The sequence below is a fragment of the Tarenaya hassleriana genome, unplaced genomic scaffold (assembly GCF_000463585.1).
Source record: "Tarenaya hassleriana unplaced genomic scaffold, ASM46358v1 Cleome3, whole genome shotgun sequence".
Lineage (NCBI taxonomy): Eukaryota > Viridiplantae > Streptophyta > Magnoliopsida > Brassicales > Cleomaceae > Tarenaya > Tarenaya hassleriana.
This window is the reverse complement of record NW_010966177.1, coordinates 4,788,898-4,808,505: the sequence shown is the minus strand read 5'-3', so window position 1 is coordinate 4,808,505 and position 19,608 is coordinate 4,788,898. Positions and strand designations below refer to the sequence as shown.

Sequence of the window (19,608 nt, the reverse complement as noted above, 5' to 3'; positions counted from 1 at the left end):
AAGTTCAAATTTTTTTAGGGTTTTTGTGAATATAAAATATAAGTATCTTTTAATTTCTAAATTGTTTATAAATTGTTTTAGAAAAAATTATATTAAAAAGAATATTTCTAAATTAAATATATTTTTTAATAATCATGAATATGTAATACTGTGAAAACTAAAAATAAGATAATAAAATAATGTTGTGGAAGAAATACACATCGAGCACATCATTGTAATTTATTTATTTAAATAGATTATTCTAATGACCCTAAATTAAATTAAACCAATTGAATTAACAAAATATTTAACGGTTCGTTCTTATCCAAAAACCTGTTTATTTATTTATTTACTTTGTTTTTATTTATACAAAGCTTTTATTTAATTATTATTTACCTTGTTTTGTTTTGGCAAATTAGTGGTTCTCATTTCCGGATCAATATTAAATTGTACTCAAATAATTTTCTTTGTTCTTTCTACTCTTCCTAACGAGATTGAAAATCATATTAAATCTCATATAATTTCTACGATAAATAAATATTTATTCAAAAGAACAGTTCATAATTTTATTTTCATCCACAAATTGAGAAAAAAGAAATAGAAGTGGAAAAAATATTAATTTGAATGTTGAGACTTTTTTTTGACAATGTTATTAGTTTCTACTGGGAAAATATTTTAAAAAAATACATGTCTTAATTAAGCATATAAGTTTGGTGGGTCCATGTTATTTACCCCCTTTCATTTTTTTCGAAATTTTCTTACAGAAATTTAAATAATATATTAGTATAATTTGTCTGCTCCTCAGATTAGTCCAAACATTAAATTACAAAAAGAAAGTTTGAAATTTTAAAATAATAAAGATAATCAAAGGTAAGAAAAAATAAAATAAAAATCTAAAAATTCCTAAACTTGTATTTTGGAGTAATATTAATTCCTAAACTTGTAAAGATGCCTATAAATTCCCAAACTTGCAAAATTGAACACGTTAAATTCTGAACTTGTTAAACGGTTCCATATTCGTGGCGCGTGACGTGGCGAGCCACGTCGGATCGGTCAACTCGTTTTTTTTTTTTACCAAATAACGCTATGGACGAATATGGAACTGTTTAACAAGTTTAGGATTTAACGTGTTCAATTTTGCAAGTTTGGGAATTAATAGACACCTCTACAAGTTTAGGAATTAATATTACTCCAAAATACAAGTTCAGGAATTTTTAGGGTTTTTTTCCTTTTTTTTTTATATAAAAATACAGTGGATTAGTATTAAAATTTTAGGGTTGATTTAACACTACAACTAGCTTAAAACAGTCTATCAAATAAATAAATAAAAAATCTAAAAATCTTTTCGGATATAATTTTCTGGAGTGTAATTATTATATATATATATATGTATATATATTTATAATGGCATTTGGTGCATCTTAATAGGTCCATGAGTTTTATCCCAAAAAAAAAAAAGGTCCATGAGTCCTGTGCCACTTCACTATTATTGTTTTGTTTTGTTTGATCTTTTTGAATTTGTCAATAATTTTAGATATGTCCTTAGAGATCACCAAAAGACGTATGCAACCACAACCACATATATATATATATATGTCATATATGTTATAAAATGTTTAATTTCATTTCATTAAATTCCCCCCAAAAATAAAAAGTAGCAGCAGAGGAAATTATCTTTCATCTATGGGGGGAAAAGGGCATGAAAAATTCACTTCTGGATCTCATTTTCTATTTGTGTAATCGTATGTATGCATATTAATTCGCAAACATGCATACACATGTACGTACATATCACCTAAGACATATTCATACTTTGCCTCCTTTTCTCAAACGTTTCTTTTTTACATGTTTGGGAAGAAAATTTTCAATTGTTTTTTTTATTTACAAATTAAAAAAAAAATTAAAACATAGTAATGTTATAGATTTGGAAAAAATAAATATTATAAAAAAAATTATTCAAGTTTTAGAGTTGCCATGTTTATAATAACCATAAAATACAATCATACTAAACTATGATTATCTAATATAGCATAAAACTAAAAAAAAAATTAAATATTAAATAATTATTGTAATTTTTTGAAGTTTTTCTTTAATTAACTTTTTTATATATATAAAGAAATCTTTTTAAACCATGTATTATGTAATTTAGGCCTAAAATACAAGATCAATTGGGTTTATAGAGTATAAACAGAATGTCTGAACATGGGCCAATGTTTTATTTGAAATAGGCCTTAGTTCAGACCCAATATTATTGGGCTACAAAAGCCCATTAAAGTTTTTTTTTCCGGTAAAATATTTTTTTCCTCACTAACCATGACACATGTGATAAAATTACAAAAACAACCCTACACCTAACAATAAATACCGGTATGATCCACTTCAATGAGTGGTTTTGTTAGCAACGGAGCGCCAACGGTTGCAGATAAGCATACAGAGCAAGAGGACATCGACCACCAGTCCTACATTTACACGTGTCGCCGCCTCAGGCTTTCCAGATTTTTTTTTCCTTTCCCGGAAAAAAGTTTTGATCTTTTTTCCTCGTTGGAGAGGGATAGATTGGCTGACAGACGAAGGGGAAAGATGGGGGAGATAAAAGACGATTAAATTTCTCTCACTACCCAGTATACCCACCAACCCTTCTGCCTTCTGGGATTCTTGTGAGAGAAAGTCGGTTTTTTTTTTCTTAGGAAAAAAAAAGTTTTGGACATGTCGAGCAGTGCTGCTTCATTGTGTTTTTCACCAACTCATTTCAATGGGTCTGGTCTCAGACCGGAAAGGGTTATTCTTTCTCGCCCCAGTTCATTCTTTTTCTCCAGGTGATTGTTTGTTATTTTAGCTGATCTTCTCGAACTGGAAATTCTTTTGGTTTCCGTGAAATTTACTGGGATTTACAACTCAGATGAGAGCTTTAATGATTACTGAATGGTCGAAGCTTGGTTTGATTGTGGAAGTCCACTTCCAGAGAGAAAACGTTGCAGTTTTAGTGGACATGCGTTAGGAATTCACGCTCTCGGAAGAGTATTAAACTTCATTGTATGTGCTGTGTTTGCGCGGAGATACTTGTTCTTGAGATGGGTTTTGCTGATTTAGATGTTATGTTATAATTTAGGATTACCTTACATTCTTGTTTGATTCTGCAGAGTTGTAAATTTGATGTCCTTCATGTGTTTGTGGAAGTGTGAAATCATTTGTAAGCTGTGGTAAAACTCGTGACAAGATTTGTTGAAGTTGATTTTGTCTGATAGATGATAATGAGGATAAATTCTCCAAAAGTGACATGTCAATGGCATGTGAATTTTGTAGAAGGAAAGCTCATGCTGTTGTGAAGGCCTCCTCTCGTGTGGATAAATTCTCGAAAAGCGATGTCATTGTTTCTCCGTCAATTCTTTCAGCCAATTTCTCCAAATTGGGCGAGCAGGTAAGTTGATTACTTGAGTTTTCCTTTTCCACTATCTTCTTTTTTCCTTCCTTAGAGTTGTGTTGCTTCTTTGCTGCTTTTGCATTCTGCCAGATTAAGGCAGTAGAGTTGGCAGGATGTGATTGGATTCATGTTGATGTAATGGATGGCCGTTTTGTTCCCAACATCACCATTGGACCTCTGGTGGTTGATGCTCTACGCCCTGTGACTGATCTGCCTTTGGATGTTCATCTCGTAAGCTCGGTTCCCCCCCCTCTCTCTCTCTCATGGTTGTTGTTGTTTTCACGTCTTAACTAAATAAGAGTTTCCATTTTAGATGATTGTGGAACCTGAACAGAGAGTACCCGATTTCATCAAGGCCGGTGCTGACATAGTCAGTGTACATTGTGAGCAGTCATCGACCATCCATTTGCATCGTACCGTCAATCAAGTAAGAATTTTCAACCTCAGATCCCTTCCTTATTCTGATTCTTCCAATTTAATCTTCCCTTTTACCAATCTATCTTACTCTGACTGCATTGTAGATAAAAAGCTTGGGGGCCAAAGCTGGCGTTGTGCTAAACCCTGCAACCCCATTGAGTGCCATAGAATATGTGTTGGATGGTGGGTTTTTCATTTTTCCCTTCACGGTTCCTTTTTTTTTCTCTTTGTTGCTTCGTGTTTCTCTGCGTGTGCAACTGTCCATCCCGAATGGTTGCCAACCAAAATGGATCTGATGGGATTATCGTTTATTTCTGTTTGTTAGTGGTTGATCTGGTCTTGATAATGTCTGTCAACCCGGGGTTTGGTGGCCAGAGCTTTATCGAAAGCCAAGTAAAGAAAATCTCGGACTTGAGAAGAATGTGTGTGGAGAAGGTATCTGTCATCTACTTGCTTCCCTTTCCATGGTTTTGTAGCTCCAAGGTTGGAGCTTTATATCCATCTATTAGTTTATATAAGGAGCCTCCTCTCATTTTCTGAAACATGGTCTCATGGATGGTTATGGTAGGGAGTAAACCCATGGATCGAAGTTGACGGTGGTGTAGGTCCAAAGAACGCGTACAAGGTGAAGTTCAACACCTCATCGTGCTCTGATTAGTCTTATTCCCTCGAGATTTGTTTTGGGTATGAACCTTGTGCTGTTCTAATAGGTTATCGAGGCTGGAGCCAATGCTTTGGTTGCTGGATCAGCTGTGTTTGGAGCCAAAGACTACGCAGAAGGTATACCCCCGGAATCATCACAGAATTTCCAAGTGAAGTTGATATGGGAATGCACCACTTCTCTTTTGGTGGGTGATATTCTGATGATGATATTTATTTTTTCCTAATCTGCAGCTATAAAAGGAATCAAAACCAGCAAGAGGCCGGAAGCAGTGGCTGTGTGATGTGATGTGCGGGCAAGCTAGACTCCGCTAATCCCGAGTTTATGATACTCAGCACCTGAATCCAATGTAAGACTCTTGGAATGAAAATAGTAACTTTTTTAGATGGGGTTCGGCGTCTGATATGTTTCCTTTAATCTCTAATTTGCATGGATTGCCTGAAATTGCAGGGACAGTTAAAAGGCAAAGAAGATTTGCCTGATGTTGTTGTTGTTGTTGCCATTCGCAGGTTTCCATCATATATATTCCGAGGATGTAATAAAGAGGCTGTAAGAATGAAAGCCGGAAGCTGCAGAGTAAACATTTATACCCTTTTGTACGGACTGGGGAAATGCCAGATTGTACAGAAAACATGAACTATTTGTTTGCTCTCTTCATGAAAGGACTGCTTTAGTAGCTGATTCATGTTCATAGTTCCTAATAAATGCATGATCCGTTCTTCAGCGTCATGCATTGGTTTCTCTTCCTAAGCAGAAGTGGCAGGGTTTCACCACCAGGAGGATAAGAACAAAACTCGTGTGGATCGTTCATGTTGCATCACCATGTCATCTGTCCGGACAATGTAATAGAATTGGGACCTCAAGAGAAGAAAACAAAAAAGAAAAGAACGAAGCTTTAGAACATGAACACAGTGGAGTATTATCTCTTTCTTCTCTTTCCATGGCAATGATCATACATGTTTAGACAAAGCTAAGGCAATGAAGATAATGCCAATTTCCATTCGGGACATATGATACAAGAAATGAGGTAAAAATAGGCAGATTCTGGTATTAGTGGAAAGCTTTGCTGTTCAAGCTCTTACCTTCTCCTTCGAGAAGAGATTTGAAGCTTTCAGGAAACTCAGAGCGAAAGCCTCAACCATACATAACCCTGAACACTACAGATATGAAACTGGAACACATGAACCAATCTGGTCCCGGGCCATGTCACACCATCGAGCCAGATCTATGTGAGGACCAGACCACAGGATTTCTGGATGGTTCGTTCAGTGCCCAAGCTTGAACAAAGATAGCACACATTTCTGACAGGAGCATCATTCCTTCTTTACTGAAGCATGATGTTTAAGTTTCCAAGGGCTTGTCCTGGGGAGATAAATCTCGACCCTCCTCTTCTTCCTCGTCCTCATCCTCATCATCATACTCGGCAGAGGCAGGCTGCCCGTTAAGATCAACATTCACCCCATTCACTTTCCTTACAAACTGACCCCTTACACGCGGTCTCCTCTCGGCAAGACGTTTCCTATTCACATATCGAATCTTCTTATCAAAGCACCGTTGATTCCTTTTCCGCCTGAATTTGATTAGTGCTTCTTCTCTTCTGTCAACTTTATTCAGCTTCACCTCGTTCGAAGACACATTTCCTTCTGTTGGCCAGGGGTGATGAACCACAGGCATCTGCCCATGCTGTAATGACATCTGACCGTGCTGTAATGACACGCCCATTGGGTGGTAATAAGGGAATCTACTCATTCCATTCGGATGATTGGGAGGGCAATGCAGTGGAAGTTGATGACCATATTGAGCCTGCATTCCTGATGAGGCATGAACATGATGGGCAGCTGGTTGCATCATAGCATGGTTCACGACCCCATGCATATAATATGGATAATGGGTTTGTCCGGAGAAACCAGAAACACCGTCTTGAGATGATTCCTTACCTGTTTCCATTGGACCTCGAGATGCATTCCTTTTTCCTTCTCCGTAACTCCTGTTGCGGAACTCCATCGACATGGGAGGCGTGCAAGAGCGCTCCAGGGAATCCAGAAAGCTGGTGCCACTGTGAAAGTCATCTCCTTGTGAATAGTTTTCTTGAGTCTCTCTACTGCTGCATGTTTGATTGGTGTTTGTAGTACTTTCATCGGCAGCTCGTAGCTTCTTCTCTTCTACACAATGATGGTTTGAGCCATACTCATTGACTTGGGAACAATCCTGGCAGTTAGCTTTCAAGACAGTGGACTTGACATATGTGAAGAAAGCAGAAGACTCGCCAATCTTCAATTTACTTTTCTTCGGACCAAAAGAAAATTGTCCTGCAAGACCCTTGCCAGATTAAAATTCACCAGAAGAGAACCCAGATATTTTTACACAGATAACAATTATGAGAACCCTTGTTATGGTACGAAACGATAAAGAAACCTTGTGTATCCCTAAACAAGAAATCAGAATATATGGGAATAACACAAAACAAAATGTCACAATGCGACTGTCGATGGAGCTACCCGCTGAAATGCAAAGTCATACACGATCTAATAACTTCTGATTGCGAGATGAAATATGATATGCTAAAAAAGGCAAGCAATCACCTTCATTGGTATCTCTTTCCGCTGGCTCATAGGGGTGAGACCCAGCCGGATGAGTAGATGGAGGCTCCATAGCTGCAACAGCGGGAGGAGAAGTGACTGTTCCATCAGCAGCACCACAGCCATCACCAGCATGATCACTAGCAGAGATAGCAGCAATAGAGCACTGCCAGTATAAAGCACGAATACAAACAAAAATATCAATTAATTCAATTTCTACAGATGTCAAAGGAGATGTCACACCTTCAAAACACAACAAAAAAGAGAGATTTTAAACTTCAAGAATTTCATCACCTCATTTTCCGGATTCTTCGAAGTTAAAGTCTGCAGATTGGTGCACCTAAGACTCTTGTCATCTGTGTCGTCAGAGAACAGGTTTGTACTATTTGTGTTTGCATCACTTGGATCAGATCCCACAAGATCGAAATCATAGCTCAAGATATTCTTCTCAGAGAGTCCAAGCTGCCAAAAGAAACATATAACACGATAAATACAATAGAACATATTACTAGACACGAATGCATTGATGTTCTTCCCCTTTCTGGCAGACAATTACACCATATTGAGAATAGCATAAAGTGGCATAAATGGCTGTGTCTTTTCCCCTCTAACAGGGCTTACACAAAACTTATCTAGACCTTTAATTGTCAAAAGAATAAACATTGTGTAATGCTTAGCAATTATTGTGTACAAATAACTCTGAGAAACATATAAGGCAGACACGGATGACTTCCATTAATGCTGCTATGATGGAAGGCACATCAAACTGTAAACTCCAGAGGAAGAGTCGGGTCAAATAAAACAAACCATGCGTCTTCTTCTCCACATGTGTGTCCACAAGTTCAGAAGCTCATTGGTTCGAAGAGGCTTCACAAGGTAGTCTGCTGCCCCTAGCTTTAAGCACTTGACCACAACAGAAACCTTGTCTTGCCTCGACATCACTTGGATTGAGAAGATTATTAGATCAATCAGTATAAAGCAAATGATCATGCTGTCCATAAACACTCTTCAGGAGAAAAGAAAGAACACTCCTAAAATTTAACAAACAGGATATTCAAACAGAGAGAGAAAAGACACAGAAGTTGGCAACATACTGATCACAGGAATCCTGCGAAGATCTTTGTCCCGTGTAATGTACTTCAACATCTTCATACCCTTGGACATTGGAAGATCGACTTCGGCCAGTATTATATCGATATCAGCCCTCTCAGCATTGAGAGCATCAATCACTTGCCTGGCTGACCTCACTGAAGTGACTGCATTGTAATTTGTAACACAACACAAATAGGGTCACTTTCAACACTTACACTTGAATGAAAAAAAGGCAGTAAAATCTAGACATGCCCATAATACTCTGAATTTTATCTCACTTCAGCAAATGGGAGTGTGGAGAAGAGATAGGGAAATAATTAAGGAATCCAGCTAGAGACCATTCTTTATCACATCATCACCATGAAACCAATCGATGCACAGGCATTAGTGGCACGAGAACTTGACAAAAAATAAATAAATAAAAGAACCCAAAACCCAACACCCTCAATCCCTTCCCTTTCATTTCTGCAGACAAATTCCCAGGAAAAGGCCATTGCTCAAATAAGTAAGCAAACCGTTCTTAGAGTAAAAACACACATCAAATACGATCACTAAACCAGTAACAAAAAAACAACAACGAAGAACAAAATCCACGGACAAAACACAGTAGCGAATCACAGGACCTTCATTAACTAGATCTAACAGTAGTTCCAACATGAACATAAGAAAATCAGCCAAAGAACAATGATACACACCAAAAACAGAGGAGAACGAATCAGTTCCAAATCATACCCTGATAAGAACATTCAGTGAGGAGAGTGAAACCCTCTTTCAAGCTCTTCGAATCGTTGTCGCAAAGCAGAATCCTGACTTTGCTCCTATCGATGAACCCATCCCCACCGTTGCACTCGCTATTCAAATCCATCACCAAAATTCCAGAAAAACCCAGAAATCCCCCACCCCCCAATAATCTAATCACATAAATCGATCTCCCCGATCAAAAAAATACAAATCGTAGCACGTGAACCGCAAATTAGTAAGTACTAGCGCACTTCCATGGCGAATCAGAACACAAATCAGAGCTAGGGTTTCGATACTATCCGGATCGCTACAAATTTACTCAATTTGACAAACGATACACTGATTCTCCTCATCGCCCCACCTTATCCTCTAGCCATGAGACGGCACAGTAAAATCTAAGAACGAACAAACGAAGAAAAAAAAGGAAATACAAAAAGTGAACTTTTTTTCGGGATGCGGAAGTCGGAGAATATTAGCCAGAGAAGCCGAAAGCGACAGAAGAATCTCCGTAGTTGCTGCGAAGGATAGACAACGTCGGCGGCGAGAGGAGGAGGAATTCCGACAAGAGGATTGAGAAAATTCAAGAGAGGGACTTTTGGCTCTCTCGCTCTCTCCCCGTTGCCATTTTTTTAGAAGCGACATGAGACCGGATAAATCAGAGCCGTTGATGTGGGACGAAACGGACGGTGGAGATACGGGTTTCTTTAGAAGCGCGTAGTGCGCATAGAGGAACATGTTAGGGAAGAGGATGACGTGGAAGGTACTGAATGGAAAAAGTGCAGAGGAAAGAGGAAAAGCGTGGATAGTTGGGTAGAGATAGAGAGAAGGCCACGTCATGCGGAAAAATATCTATGAAATTTAAATGGTGGACATAAAGATAAGATGTGTCTAAAACAGGAAAACAAAAAATCAAAAAACATAAATGTATAAAATATCTAGTGGTGGATAAAGATAAGATGTATCTAAAATAGAAAAACAAAAAATCAAAAACATAAATGTATAAATATCTAGTGGCTGACCAATTTTAGACCCCACCAAATATCTAACAAATACATTATATTATAAGTTTTTTAAAATATTCACCGAATATAAAGGCGAATTCAACTGATTTTGGTCTTTTTATAAAATTTTGAAATGTGATGATTTTATGATTTTTATTTTTTTTTGGGAATAGAATGATGATCTTTTTTTAGATCCGGTTAAACATGATGATTGTATAATATTATTTTTGTATGGATGTGATGGATAAATGTAGTGCTCTTTTTAATTTGACTTTGGGTTAAAGGCCACGAATATGGGATATGCCAATATAAATGAGCGAGATTATTATAGACATACAAATCATGTGTACCATAATTAATTAAAATATCATAAATGTATGCGTGTACGTAGATTACAAATTAATAAAATTAAGTTACTTTCAATCAGTTAATAAAAATGTTTATGTAATATTTCATTTAATTAAAATAACTTTAACTATATAAATCCACATAAACCCATGTCCTCACGTCCACTCAAAATATTTTAGGGTCTATAATCCAAATCAGATCCCTTTTGTTCATTAAGGGTGATTTCTATTTTTATTTTTTTTAAACCTAAAAAAAAGTTATGGATCATCATAATGCACAGAAGAAGTTGAGGGAAATAAACCCTTTTCAAGCCTTGTTCTTCAGGAGTTTGTGAGATGGCTTGCTGTTGTCGTGCTGAAGAGAGATGACGGACTCAAAAGCACCGACAAGGGCTTTGACTTTGCTCTTCCTCACCTCCACCAGCTTACTTGCTGTCTCCTCTATCACATTGTTGAACAATGTCTCCAGTTTCTTCTTCCCCTCCACACTTCTGTGCCTCAAAACCACCTTCTCAGCTTTGCCTGATCCTGCAGGGTTGCCCTCTTGTCTCTCTCTCTGGCCCTTTCTCCTCCTCGGTTTGGAATCCTCGTCGGGTTTGGGTTCGAGAACAGCCTTCCCTCTCTTTATCCCCATCTTCTTAGCCTTATCCTTCATGTTTTCGGGTTTTTCATCGGCCGGAACGCTTCCTTTTCTCTTATGCAAGCTGGTCATTGCCCTGGAAGCCATTCTCCTTACCCGGTATTTCGATTTCCTAGGCTTTTTTGAACCTTCGTCTTCCCCCGAGGAAGGTGATACTTCTTTAGGAACTTTCCCAGTGTTCTTCTCTGTGGTGGTGGCTCTTGAGATTTTCTTTCCTGAGGCTTGATGGATCTTGCCCTGATCATCCCCTTCAATGCCGCATCTCTTCTCAACACTGGATTCAACAACGTACAGTGTCTTCTCCGGTACGTCTTCCTTATGACCCTTTTTCACATTCTTCTTCAAAGAAGAAACCGCTTTGTCGTCTTTCGAAACCTTCTCGGCAGTAATCTTTGTTTTTTTCTCAGCGACCTTTCTTACAACAGCCGAATCACCCGGAGTATTCTCAGTTTCCTTGTTCTTCCCTGTCCGACCATCACCCGATGATCTCACAGCGTCAGTAGACGCGTCTGATTTCGAAGAAATGGACGATTTTCCCACAACCACGGGCGAGCAGGTCTCGGGATTTTTGGGTCTGAAACCCGAGTTCTGTGGACAAACACCGCCCAACGACTTCCTTCTCACACAGGAAGCATCAATCTTTCCCGTATCTTCGCCTCCAACACTCTTTCTCCTCGCCGATTTCCATGGCTTCACCGCCACTTCTTCTCCATCTTCGTCTTCACGTCTCTTTCCATGTTTACAGATATCATGAGTTGAACTGACATGATCTCTAAGATACCTAGACTGAACCTTTGCTTTGCCTGGTTTCGTCGTACCTATCACCCCAGTCGAATGCCGCCTCAAATTCACAGGGTCACCTCCCCCGCCACTTCTTCTCCATCTTCGTCTTCACGTCTCTTTCCATGTTTACAGATATCATGAGTTGAACTGACATGATCTCTAAGATACCTAGACTGAACCTTTGCTTTGCCTGGTTTCGTCGTACCTATCACCCCAGTCGAATGCCGCCTCAAATTCACAGGGTCAAGTTCAGTCAATTCATGAATTTCTGGTATAACTCCTTGACCCTCAGGCGTTTGACGAGGACGTATCATTTTGGAGCAGCCTTCTCCAGACGCCATCGTATCTTTTGCATCAAAATCATTCTCCTCCGCCATTTCTAACCGCCAGAAGAAGCTGCAAAACCCGCAATCACTGAAGTATTATTAACTTGGCATGTAAGCAACCCAATCAACTTGTTCCGGCACACATTTGGTATCAGAAACAATGGTTAGATTTGGGAAGATGTATCAGATGTTCTGAGATTTTGTGTTCAGAGTCCAGACATTCCAGTTCCCTTGTTCTCGAAGCAAGCAACAGTACATGTAATAACACATGACATGGTGTAAGATGTCAGCCTATCCCCCCCCCCAAAAAAAAAAAAACCAGACAAAAAACCACAGAACAACGAGAGAGGAATTGATCAGTCCATCGAAATCTGCTTCTTCAATCCATTTGCACTTTCTGATCAGATCGAAAACGAATCCACCAAAGATGAACCAAATACCATCTATTTCAACATCAATCAACGACAGATGAATAAATGAAGAATTCACTGTAGGAATATAATATATATATATATATATCGTTTTCTCCATAGGAACTCAACTAGTTTGAAGTCGACAATCACTGTCAAATTACGTATTTTTTGGGGTCAATCATCTGTCACATCAATACCCATCTAACAAAGTCAAATTTTGATCATGACCCAATTATGAAAGCAACCTTTTCTATCCCAAAAACAATAAAACAGAACTCGATTTCGTTTCCAGTCCTTCAATCACTATCTAGATTACGTCTTGAATCCCAGGAAACTACACTACCGTCTCGACTATGATGAACTAAGAAGACATGGAAATACAACAACAAAAGGAAGAAGAAGAAAAAGCTTACGAAAAATGAAATCGGGAATCAGAAAGATCGTACCGCTTTTATCAATTCCTGAAAATTCTATCACCGAATTTTTCTCAGGGGAGATAACAGGTGAAGAACGAGGGATCAATGAAGCCTGAAAAAGGGGGCAGAATATTTATCTGATTAATGAGTCATCCAACAATTCGAAGAAAAGGATAAAGATCGATTTAGATTCGCTCTACTTTGAAAGCAAAATCAAAGGGATAAAAAGCAAAGAGAAAATTGTTTCCAAGGAAGAGAAGAAAATCTCCTGTCATGGAATGTACGTTGGGCAGAAGCAGAAACTTCCAGAGAGGCTTCCATTAATTTTAATTTCTCTGTTTTATTTGGACAATATATTTCGATTTAACCAGTAATATATGTATATATTTAGAGATTTAATATTTGATATAAAAAGATCATAACTTTGTGCTTCTATTAAATGAATCTTTCATATAAAAACTGATTTTCATTTTTAATGGTTTAGAGAGGGGATATTATAACATAGGTAATTGTCGGGAAATTAAGTAAGAAATAGGTGATTAATTATCAGTCTAATTTTACTTTTGAAAAGAATTTGAAAATTTATGACCAATTAAAGAACAGTATCACACCTTATATCTAACTCCAAGGGTATGAAACCTTAAATAAATGTAGAATTCAATTAGGGTGATATTATAAAAAAATGATAAAAATTAAAGAAATAAAAAAAACATAAAACCCGACAACAATAGATAAATGCATCATTTTTTTTGTTACCGGCCATCATCGACCAATGTTGAGACTAATCACGAGATCGAGAATTAGTTATATGATTTGAATTATACGACATCTCCCTAAATTTGACGTTCGAAATTGAGATCGATAATAAGTTATATGATTTGAATTATACGACCTCTCTTAATTTGAAATCGAGATGGAATAAATGTTTTACATCTTCACTTCACTTATTGAACTACTCAAATTTAGATAAATAGATTATTATTGTATAATAGCTTTACATGATAAATGAATCTATTTCATTTGGTATTTTTGTGAAGAATGAATTTTGAGTTATAATATATATATATAGATAAATAGATTATTATATATATATATATATATATATATATATAACGAAAGAAAAATATGATATATGTATAGCACATTAGATAGTGCTCAGCTCTACTCCAACAATGATTTTTTGCTATGCGTTTAGTTTGGACATTTTCTTCCATATACGATTATTCCCGAACTTTATAATATAAATTAGGGTTCTTATCTCTATCTAAACTTTATTAGTACAGTTTTATAACTGCGTCACCATTTACCAAAAAATAATTGTATGCCTATGCTTAACGAATTATTAGGAATAAAGATTCCATCGACATGAATACTGTTTTTTCCCTATGGAAACACCTCTTCTGTATGAATCATGTAAAGTCTCTATCTAAGGCCCACTTGAAACACATACATATACATATACATATATATACGCATAAACATACATACATACACACATATACATATGTGCATGTATATATATATATATATATATATATATATATATATGCATAGCATGCACGCATTTATATGAGAGTATATATGTATGTATTGGTATATTTATTTATTAGTTTTTATATATTTATATATGTATTATTTGATTTTATAGGTAGAAAGTAAAGATGCACGTCGCTTACATTCTTCCACGAGCAAACATGCCGCTTTATACCTTAATTCCGCCATTTCTTGTGCAAGTTCCTCGTCTGTCATTCTTTCCGACATTTGTCTCATTGGCGAACAAATATCCGATTTTCAAACACTCAATTCAACCCCCAAAAACGATTTTTTTCTTTTCTAGCCTATTAGCAACATTATAGTCAAACGACCCAAGTTTGGATGTAGGACAAACGGGTAAAAAAGAGAACAAATCTCCTTTCCAACTAAGCTTCGAAATTTCGAATTCCCATTTAGGACCAAAAGTACGGTGAAGTTGCAAATTATCAGGAAAAAAAAACATCGTAGTCAAATCCCATCCAACATTGTTGTGATGGTACTTGTATCATTCAGTTTTCTTGCACACTTATCAAAAGAAAAGACAAACTTTAGTAACCAAATTTCATCTTTACAACACCCCAAAACAAAAACCAAAAAAAAAAAAAAAAAAAATTCACGCCTGGGTTTGAATAAGGGGGCGAGTTTTAGTTATGAAACCCTCTTTGTATCGCTATTCATCATAACAAAGCAAACCACCAAATACACATAAATAAGACCCACCCACCGGGTTTTCATCTTCCAACCACGTTTCTTATGTTACACACGCAGGGAGGAAGACCGCATAAATTTAACAGAGACAAACACTGACCAGGTTTTATGTCAAACGGAGTGCCATTTCTTGGAGAAGAGCTCGTTTCTGGGAAGCGTTTATCACTTGATTCGTCTCCGCATCCTCCAATACGTCTGTTATTATGGCTGCTGCGTGCCCGAGCGGCTCCTCCGCTGCCCTCTTTAGCATGAACGCCTGTAATTACGCAACACCAGGATTATGGTAAACCAAAGATGAAGATCCATTTGTTTAGGTGTAAACGTGCATGAGAGCGAGGAAGCGAAAGAACCTGGCCATGATGCGTTATGACTAGTGTGCAAGGCTGCTGAAACCAAGGTTCCCCATCGATTTGAACCGGCAACGGAGCACACAGCTGTATCTTGACTAATTGCCCCTGAGCCAGCCTTCTTGCTCGAGATAACCCTACCTGTCGAGGTGGCAGACAGTTGGACGTTATTTTCAGGTAATCCTCGGAACGTAATGTAACAGATCCCTGGATCCATCACGACAGGATTACCTGGAGCTTTCCAAGATGCCACGTTCCGGATATACTCACGACCTCTACTATCTTATCATGCATAGACTGCGGGTCAAAGTTGTCATATGTTTCATCTTCGTTCTGCCATAAGTCTACCCCACCCATGTAGCTTCCTATGTTTGCCACTAGTACTCCTTCTGCATCCTTCGGAAATTACCACTCAGACGTTACAACATGTTTCATATAGTCCTCTATAACCAAAGGGAAACTCCAATTCCCACACAGGGATTATGTAAATTACTTTCTGAACTTACCTCAGGAACCTCAATTTCAACACCGTCCACCTCAACCCGTACCTGCCACGGGAAATCTTCAAATGTCCTGTCCATTATACTTTTCGCACCTTCCCTAGCATAGAGAACTTTGTTCATAAACTGCACAGAGTAACGTACAAATGATAGTTTACGCATCTTTTCGGACTTGGAAACAACACAGGTGCTAATGCGGCCAACACTAATAAACCCTTAAAACAAAAGTTAGCACTGCACTCGTTGTGAATTATTTGAAATTTCCTAAACTATGATTTTATGAGGTTACCTGGCTATAAAATCTCTCAGGATTCTCCTCCCGTAGGTTGTGGATATCCAGGGCTACCTTAGCATCACACCCAACCCCTATGGAGTTATTGCAAGGTTAGATGGTGTATATTTTTATAAGGTCATGGGCTTCACAACAGCTGTGAAATCAATTTCAAAAACCTAAGATGCAATGAGAAGTATCTACCAACATGCCACTGATCCAAACAAAAAGTGCCTCGTTCCTCACATATGAAACTATTTGAATGATCAAGAAAATATAAGAGAAACACCACACAAAATGCTGAGGTGGGCCAATCCTCACGCAAACATATGTTCTGAAAGTAAAAGACTAAATTATTCAGGTCTCAAATGCAAAGAACTATTCCGGCCACAAATTAATTCATTCCAGAAGTAGGTTAGTACTTAGTATAACAGCTACAAGAAAAGAAAAGAATCTGCACTGCAACTGCAAGGTAGCAGATTTCTAACCCAACAGCTACTGAATTAAAATGGAAGTAAAACTCTGATGGTCTCCACCTACACGTATGGAATTAGACTGACCTATATAGTTGTTCATATATTTTGGTGGCTGAAGTTGTTTTCCTTGTTGATTTAGAATTGATACTTTCCAACGATCAAGGACAGTGACTGCAGCATGCTCTATTTGCTGTAACACAGTACATAGGCCTCCTTGTCTCTCCACCGATCCTAAGCCACCGCCCCAGTTAAGTACTCTGGCTAGATCGTTACCCGTTCCAGCAGGAAGAATAGCAACCGGAGGAGGAGAGACAAAATTCTGCTTGTCAATTGCATTCAGTACCCAACCAACAGTGCCATCTCCACCGCATACAAGAACTCTAAAATGGGGAACTTTCCTGAAGAGGAAAAGTCCCACTTCTGGTCCCTGCACTGAACTCAATTCAACTACCTGCACGAAATTGCCCCATCATCGAGGAGACTATGGCAAGTGAAGATCACATTGGAAAGAAAAGAGACAAAAACCTATGATGAGTGTCACAGGAGCATACTCTACCTGTACTGGGTTCAGTAGAAGGTTAAGGCGTTGGCGAAGGGAATCACCATGTTGAGCACCACTCTTTTTGTTGATGAAAACCAACAATGGCCTTGCATCTGGAGGCAATTCAGCCAACTCATACTTCAATTTTGATCTTAGTGCCTGATATTCTTCCTTCTGACTGAGAGATCCACTCTTAAAACTTGGCCTTGATTCCAGCTTGCTATTACTGTCACTGTCCGCATGAGAGGAACCACCATTCATATGACTGTTACAATTTTCTTGCATGGCCATGGCATGCATACCATTTTCAGCTAGATTTCCATCAGCTGTGCTTTCCGTTGATGGGTCGGAAATGCTACCATTGTTAATTGTGTCAACTGAAGGTTCATTAGCATGCTTGTACTTTTTGCTTTGACTCCTGATACTTGCTCGAACTGAAGAAGCTAATTCATTTGCTCCATGAGTGATTGAGCTCAGAAAGCCACCAGAAGGGCCTCGTGTCAATTCCTTCACAAAGAGAGGGGATAGAATTAACCTTCTAAGTGGGCCTAAATCACAAACATCACCAGTTTCATTTGACATATTGCTATGACAGTCAACGTGTACAAGCCGTTGACACCACAAGCAGCACCATATGGGGGAGCCCCCCAGAAAGGAGCTACTACATGGCTCTTCACAGTAGCTACAAAATGAGGACTCATCAAGTTGGTCAGCACCTTCTGTCCACCGCATTGCCCATTGGTGCATCACATGCTCATATCCAATCATGGACACGCATTTACAATCTTTATGAGCACTTGAAGAACAACTTAAGTGGGCAGCAGCACCGCATATGGTGCACTTGTGAATAAAACTTTCTGAAGCCACAATCGTTTGAGATGGTGACATAGACTTCAAGCATACACAGCAATTCAAGTTCTTCCCACGAGACATAGAGTCTAGTTCCCAACTATGCGGGGCGATAGGAGTTTTATGCCGGGCCTTAGGATTTTTCTTTGACCTCGCAATGGCTTTCGTCCAACTTAAATTGATATTTCTTCGCCATTGAAAAGCTGTATAGGCTATGGTCAAAATACCAACAAGAGCGGCAATGAAGCAAGAGAACATTATGCCATGAGACTCGGTCAATTCAGTCGGACTCAAGCCGTTCCAAATAGGAAATAACATCCCCATCTCTCTATCGTCATCCATTTTGCTATTTTGCAAATCTAAACATGCGGCAGACCTCAATGTTCAAGGCTCAAGTCATCAAACATGGTTGTTCCGGTCGTACCCGTATCATCCCCCAAATCGTAGAATGACCCCCTGAAGAAGCTATCATAAGTTCTCTATGGTATTCATTGCTCCGCCACTTCAAACTCTGCCAATACAAACTCTTCTGTATCACAGGAAAAGTGCCTGCACACGGCCAAAGTTAAAACAAACAATCAGCATAAGCTCTTTGGAGTGCATACACTAGTGACAGGAAGAAGAAGAAGAAATATTCGAATGCGATGCTCTGAGTTCCAGCTATAACAGAACATTCCGCAATACTGAGAACCCGTAAAAACACTTCCCACTCGGCTGGCTCACACTCTTATCTCGATCAAGTTTGGGTAACACCTTCCCAAAATCGGCATGGACTCGTTTCCTCAAGCGAAATATCCAATTGGCTCTTCGTTACGCACAAATAAGAAACAAAGGCATCCGAACTCGATCTTAATCGCAACAAAACATCGATCGCACTCATAGAGTATCTTCCACGAAACACACCAATTTAATTACAATTTCCGCAATCGTTCGCAGAAAAGTTATTCGGCTAACAAACATAGACCGGAGCTATGAAACGGAAGCAAAATCATACCTCCAGCGGCGACAGAGGGAGAAACCCTAGAGATCAAGCGAGCGAAAGAGAGAGAATCGCAGAACAAAGATCGAGAAGTAAGGCCACTAATACCATCAACAACGCATGAAGCAAGAAGGTTTTTCCGTCGTCGAAATTCGAAATCGATAAAAAAGAAACTATTTGCTTGAGAAAGAGAAAGTTGGAATTTTTTTTTTATATTTGTTTTGATTTATTCGCTCGGAAATTTTCCTCCCAAAGCAGAAAAAAAGGATTAAAAAATTAAAAGGGAAGATTCTAAATGAAAAGGAAGGTTGCATCGTCTAGAAAGAACCGTGGGCCACGTAGACAAAGCGAATCTCGCACAGTGTACCTCCACGTGGCCAAATTAATATAACACGATATTTTTATTTCGTATAGTCTAGTTTCCCTAGTTACTGATGATTTCTACGAAATAGATTGGACAAGAACAGATGGTGAATACAGAAAAAAAATACTCCCGAATGCTATACACAAATTAAGAAAAATATTGTTTTAACCAAAATACCCTTATTTATTACATAGATAATTATTATTTCTAAACATACAAAATAT

The 19,608-nt window shown here is 38.2% G+C and overlaps 4 protein-coding genes across 9 annotated transcripts; 1 reads left to right on the top strand and 3 right to left on the bottom strand.

The window, feature by feature from the left end:
• Nucleotides 1-2,465: 2,465 nt before the first annotated feature.
• On the top strand, nucleotides 2,466-5,201 carry LOC104819409 (ribulose-phosphate 3-epimerase, chloroplastic-like). Of its 2 annotated transcripts, none has more exons than XM_010549465.1 (10): nucleotides 2,466-2,795; nucleotides 3,283-3,397; nucleotides 3,491-3,631; nucleotides 3,714-3,827; nucleotides 3,922-4,000; nucleotides 4,143-4,252; nucleotides 4,386-4,442; nucleotides 4,528-4,597; nucleotides 4,712-4,827; nucleotides 4,929-5,157. In XM_010549465.1, exons 1-9 carry the CDS (start codon nucleotides 2,686-2,688, stop codon nucleotides 4,759-4,761), a joined length of 846 nt encoding a protein of 281 aa, XP_010547767.1. In that variant the 5' UTR covers nucleotides 2,466-2,685; the 3' UTR covers nucleotides 4,762-4,827; nucleotides 4,929-5,157. The 2 variants fall into 2 exon arrangements, with proteins under 2 accessions (XP_010547767.1, XP_010547766.1); XM_010549464.2 differs by having other exon boundaries at nucleotides 2,469-2,795; nucleotides 4,988-5,201.
• LOC104819410 (two-component response regulator-like APRR1) lies at nucleotides 5,049-9,513 on the bottom strand. Of its 4 annotated transcripts, none has more exons than XR_772808.1 (7): nucleotides 8,882-9,513; nucleotides 8,152-8,313; nucleotides 7,865-7,998; nucleotides 7,352-7,519; nucleotides 7,061-7,223; nucleotides 5,561-6,787; nucleotides 5,049-5,336 (listed from the first exon to the last, which is right to left on the bottom strand). XR_772808.1 is itself a non-coding variant. In XM_010549467.1 (7 exons), the coding sequence occupies exons 1-7, from the start codon at nucleotides 9,012-9,014 to the stop codon at nucleotides 5,820-5,822; spliced, it is 1,602 nt and encodes a 533-aa protein (XP_010547769.1). In that variant the 5' UTR covers nucleotides 9,015-9,513; the 3' UTR covers nucleotides 5,388-5,819. The 4 variants fall into 4 exon arrangements, 2 of the variants coding, with proteins under 2 accessions (XP_010547769.1, XP_010547768.1); XR_772809.1 differs by having other exon boundaries at nucleotides 5,049-5,307; XM_010549467.1 differs by lacking the exon at nucleotides 5,049-5,336 and having other exon boundaries at nucleotides 5,388-6,289; nucleotides 6,416-6,787.
• An 867-nt stretch (nucleotides 9,514-10,380) lies between these two features.
• LOC104819408 lies at nucleotides 10,381-13,144 on the bottom strand. Of its 2 annotated transcripts, none has more exons than XM_010549461.2 (3): nucleotides 12,847-13,144; nucleotides 11,874-12,057; nucleotides 10,381-11,703 (listed from the first exon to the last, which is right to left on the bottom strand). In XM_010549461.2, the coding sequence occupies exons 2-3, from the start codon at nucleotides 12,036-12,038 to the stop codon at nucleotides 10,546-10,548; spliced, it is 1,323 nt and encodes a 440-aa protein (XP_010547763.1). In that variant the 5' UTR covers nucleotides 12,039-12,057; nucleotides 12,847-13,144; the 3' UTR covers nucleotides 10,381-10,545. The 2 variants fall into 2 exon arrangements, with proteins under 2 accessions (XP_010547763.1, XP_019058728.1); XM_019203183.1 differs by having other exon boundaries at nucleotides 10,381-11,719; nucleotides 11,890-12,057.
• A 1,699-nt stretch (nucleotides 13,145-14,843) lies between these two features.
• LOC104819407 (diacylglycerol kinase 1) lies at nucleotides 14,844-19,231 on the bottom strand. The gene is made up of 8 exons (XM_010549460.2): nucleotides 19,036-19,231; nucleotides 17,208-18,590; nucleotides 16,736-17,102; nucleotides 16,194-16,270; nucleotides 15,911-16,030; nucleotides 15,636-15,800; nucleotides 15,408-15,545; nucleotides 14,844-15,313 (listed from the first exon to the last, which is right to left on the bottom strand). Exons 2-8 carry the CDS (start codon nucleotides 18,381-18,383, stop codon nucleotides 15,164-15,166), a joined length of 2,193 nt encoding a protein of 730 aa, XP_010547762.1. The 5' UTR covers nucleotides 18,384-18,590; nucleotides 19,036-19,231; the 3' UTR covers nucleotides 14,844-15,163.
• Nucleotides 19,232-19,608: the final 377 nt, after the last annotated feature.